Source organism: Mastomys coucha, unplaced genomic scaffold (genome assembly GCF_008632895.1).
Source record: "Mastomys coucha isolate ucsf_1 unplaced genomic scaffold, UCSF_Mcou_1 pScaffold12, whole genome shotgun sequence".
Classification (NCBI taxonomy): domain Eukaryota; kingdom Metazoa; phylum Chordata; class Mammalia; order Rodentia; family Muridae; genus Mastomys; species Mastomys coucha.
The window spans coordinates 10,525,469-10,528,892 of record NW_022196894.1 but is presented as its reverse complement, the minus strand read 5'-3'; the positions used below and the strand labels follow the sequence as shown (position 1 = coordinate 10,528,892).

Sequence of the window (3,424 nt, the reverse complement as noted above, 5' to 3'; positions counted from 1 at the left end):
CCCCGGGGAGAGCAGCGCAGCTCAGTCACAGATCCCTGAGAGGAGTGGAGACTGGTCTGGTATGTACAACACAGGAGGGGAGCCCACACTACTGGAAGGACTTCGGAAGTGGGTGTCAAAGGAGCTCGGAGTAAGGCCGGTCACTGTGTCACTCTGGGGCATTTCACCTTTCAAAAAGTCATCGTCTTCATCCTCCACTAGCTCCTATGGAGAGAACAGAGTGTTGAAAATATCATAGTGTTGGTCTGGAAAGTTTTCACGGGATGGAAAGATGGTGCTTGCTACCAGACCTGGCAACATGAGTTTGGACCAAACCCCCAAGATATAAGTCTGTGTATTCCCGAGGATCCTAAAAACAAGAGCAGATTACAGTGAGCATCTATAGCATTTGTACTTGGTGGCTAACGAGCAGATGGCTAAGTAGTAAAACTCTGCTAGGATCACTTTCTGTTGTGGAGCAAGGAAACTCAGGTCTCAACCCGTGGGTTCTGACCACTGGGGCTGAACAGCCCTTTCCGGGGGTCTTTACTAGACAGGGTCTCATTCTGTAGCCTCAGCAATCCTTCACGCCCATCTCCCACCTGCTGGGATTACAAACACTGGCCACACAAGTTATTTTCAGCTATTCTCCTTCTCAATCCCTCCTTTGCATACCAGCCTTAAAACTCTTGATCCTCCCAAGTGCTTAAGATGACAGCTATGTGCCAGCACACCCAGCTTCAGTGCTTCGAAGGAACTCAGGGCTGCAGCATGCTAGTCAAGCACTCCACCACTAAGCCACACTGAGGCTGCAAGCAAGCTCATTTCCAACCAACTTTTATCTCCCAAAATCACTAGAGAAACGTACCCGATTATTTAAAAGAAAATAAAGCCAGACGGTGTTGTTGCACACCCAGCACTTGGGAGGCAGAGGCAGGTGGTCTCTGAGTTCAAGGCCAGCCTGGTTGGTCTACAGTTCCAGAACAGCCAAGGCTACAAAGACAAATCTTTTTTTTTTTTTTTTGGTTTTTTTTTTTTTTTTTTGAGACAGGGTTTCTCTATGTAGCCCTGGCTGTCCTGGAACTCACTCTGTAGACCAGGCTGGCCTCGAACTCAGAAATCCGCCTGCCTCTGCCTCCCAAGTGCTGGGATTAAGGGCGTGCGCCACCACCACCCAGCTGTAAAGACAAATCTTGTCCCAAAAAACAAACAAACTAATTAATAAAAATAAAATAAAAAGCCAGGCACACGTACACTTGAAGCCTTGGCCTTAGGGAGGCAGAGACAGATGGATCCCTGGGCTCATTGGCTTAGCCAGACTCAGCGTGCCAATGAAAGATCCTGTCTGAAAAAAATAAGCTGACTACTTTCTAAGGTTTCCATACACATGTACGCAACTTATGTCACACACACACACACACACACACACACACACACATAAAAAAAGAAGAGCTGGGCGGTGGTGGCCCATGCCTTCAATCCTAGCACTTGGGAGGCAGAGGCAGGTGGACTTCCGAGTTCGAGGCCAGCCTGGTCTACAGAGTGAGTTCCAGGACAGCCAGGGCTACACAGAGAAACCTTGTCTCAAAAAAACAAAAAAAAAAAAAAAAAAAAAAAAAAAAGAAGACAGTGGCGTAGTGTGGCGATTAACAGCACTGAATGAGATGAGAGGGAGGGCCCAGAGTTACATGAAGCCACCAGGATACAAAAAAATGAGAGACAACTCCATAGATCCTCTCTAATACTAAGACCACAGCCTGGGCTTTGGCGAAAGCAGCATTTACCACGCACAGTGGCCTATATGCCCACAGTGGACCGTGACTACAGGAAACTCTCACCAATGCCTTAATCCCAGTTTTACCTTTTTAGTGGATTTCTTAAACTCCTGCAGCTCTTCAGCACTTATGTCTTCCCAAATCTGATAAACAGGATCGATGAACTTCTTTGACCTGCCAAGGATGGCATTTCAAAGTCAATATGTAGCCAAAAGTTCCAACACCTTGGTTCTCTTCTCAGACCCACATCCCAAAGCAGGAAGTGAAGACTACAGTTGACAAGGGAAGTGTGGTGAGTCCTGGGGCTTCATCATTAGGACCCCGAGTCATGCAGGTGAGTGATTCTATCTTCTGTCTCTCAGATTTCCAGGGAAACTGTCTGACCCACTCAGTAACTAACAAATAACTACATGTGCAAACAGACCGATATTCTGGAACTCTTACAGGAATCTGCTAAATGTTAAATCTAGAAAACTGCCACGCCCACTCCAGTGAAGTCTGTGTGACAACAGCCAACAGAGGCATACAGCTTCAGAGAAGCTAGCTAGCCTCCTGGAATTCATTCGTTGGCTCTCCTAACTCAAATGTGTTCCAGATTGGTCCCTGCGATAGTCGATGGAAGGTCTCTCGTACTAGGTGCCCCTCAAGACATGATTCATTTATAACTAAACAAAATTGGAAGTTGCCTTCTGACTGGCACTCACTAATGTTCCAATACCCTAATCTTTGCTGAGCCAAACCTTGGCCTGGAATTTTGTAAAGAATGTTACCCATTCAGACTAATTGCCTCCAGCATTGTTAGGAAGACAATAAAGGGGGTAGGACATTGAAGTTTGCTGAATGGTAGTTGATAATTCCAGGGCAAGTTTAACTAAAATCCTCATTTCAGTCATGGGAAGACCACATTAGAATTGCAGTTGAATCACTCCCAAGAACTAGATTATTGTTATGTTCTAGGTAAAGTTTGTAAGAATGGGACCCTCTACTAGCCCAGATTAGCATAGTGGGTGTTTAGTAAGGATGTGTGGGACCTCAAGCCTAGTGTGTGTGTGTGTGTGAGTGAGAAAGTACAGCATCGAGCATTCAAGTCTCTACCCCCCACGATCCGCAGGACCCACCCCAGCAGGGCTCCACAATGGCTGAGCACTCATAGTCCAGGGGTCCGAACCCAGGGGTTCAGTACCCAGTGCCCATCCAGAGGAGACGGCTGCTGCTGTAGACCCAGTGTTTTAGATGGCCTCAGATGCACCTTGGCTGCTGAGCTGCCAGGTTTTTCTTTTTCACTTGTAATGACCATAAAGGTCTGATGTTTAATTTTTAAGAATATACACTAAGATGCAACACTCTCTTGTGTCGGAGTCTGTGTGTGCCATTTTTTTCTCCACCGACATCTTGTTGACCTGTACTGGAACCCTTTTTCTTCCGTGGGTTGAGGGGCCAAGGCTGACCGGCCCGTGACAGAAAACGAAACTACAATAACATTGGCCAGTTAAGACTTAGGGACCAGGCAACATGAAAAGCTGCTTATAAACTGTCTGGGGCTGGAGAGATATCTCAGTCATTAAAGCACTTGCTGTGGGCGGGGGACTGGCGAGATGGCTCAGCGGGTAAGAACACTGATTGCTCTTCCGAAGGTCCTGAGTTCGGATCCCAGCAACCACATGGGAGCA

At 47.0% G+C, this 3,424-nt stretch overlaps 1 protein-coding gene across 1 annotated transcript in view; it reads right to left on the bottom strand.

Moving 5' to 3' along the window:
- Nucleotides 1-6: 6 nt before the first annotated feature.
- Rrn3 (RRN3 homolog, RNA polymerase I transcription factor) overlaps nucleotides 7-3,424 on the bottom strand; it is a 34,501-nt gene continuing 31,083 nt past the window's right edge. The window contains exons 17-18 of the mRNA XM_031363104.1: nucleotides 1,841-1,928; nucleotides 7-204 (exon numbers count right to left, since the gene is read on the bottom strand). Of these exons, the coding sequence (XP_031218964.1) occupies nucleotides 22-204; nucleotides 1,841-1,928 (271 nt within the window). The 3' untranslated portion in view covers nucleotides 7-21. The remainder of the gene's footprint in view (nucleotides 205-1,840; nucleotides 1,929-3,424) is intronic.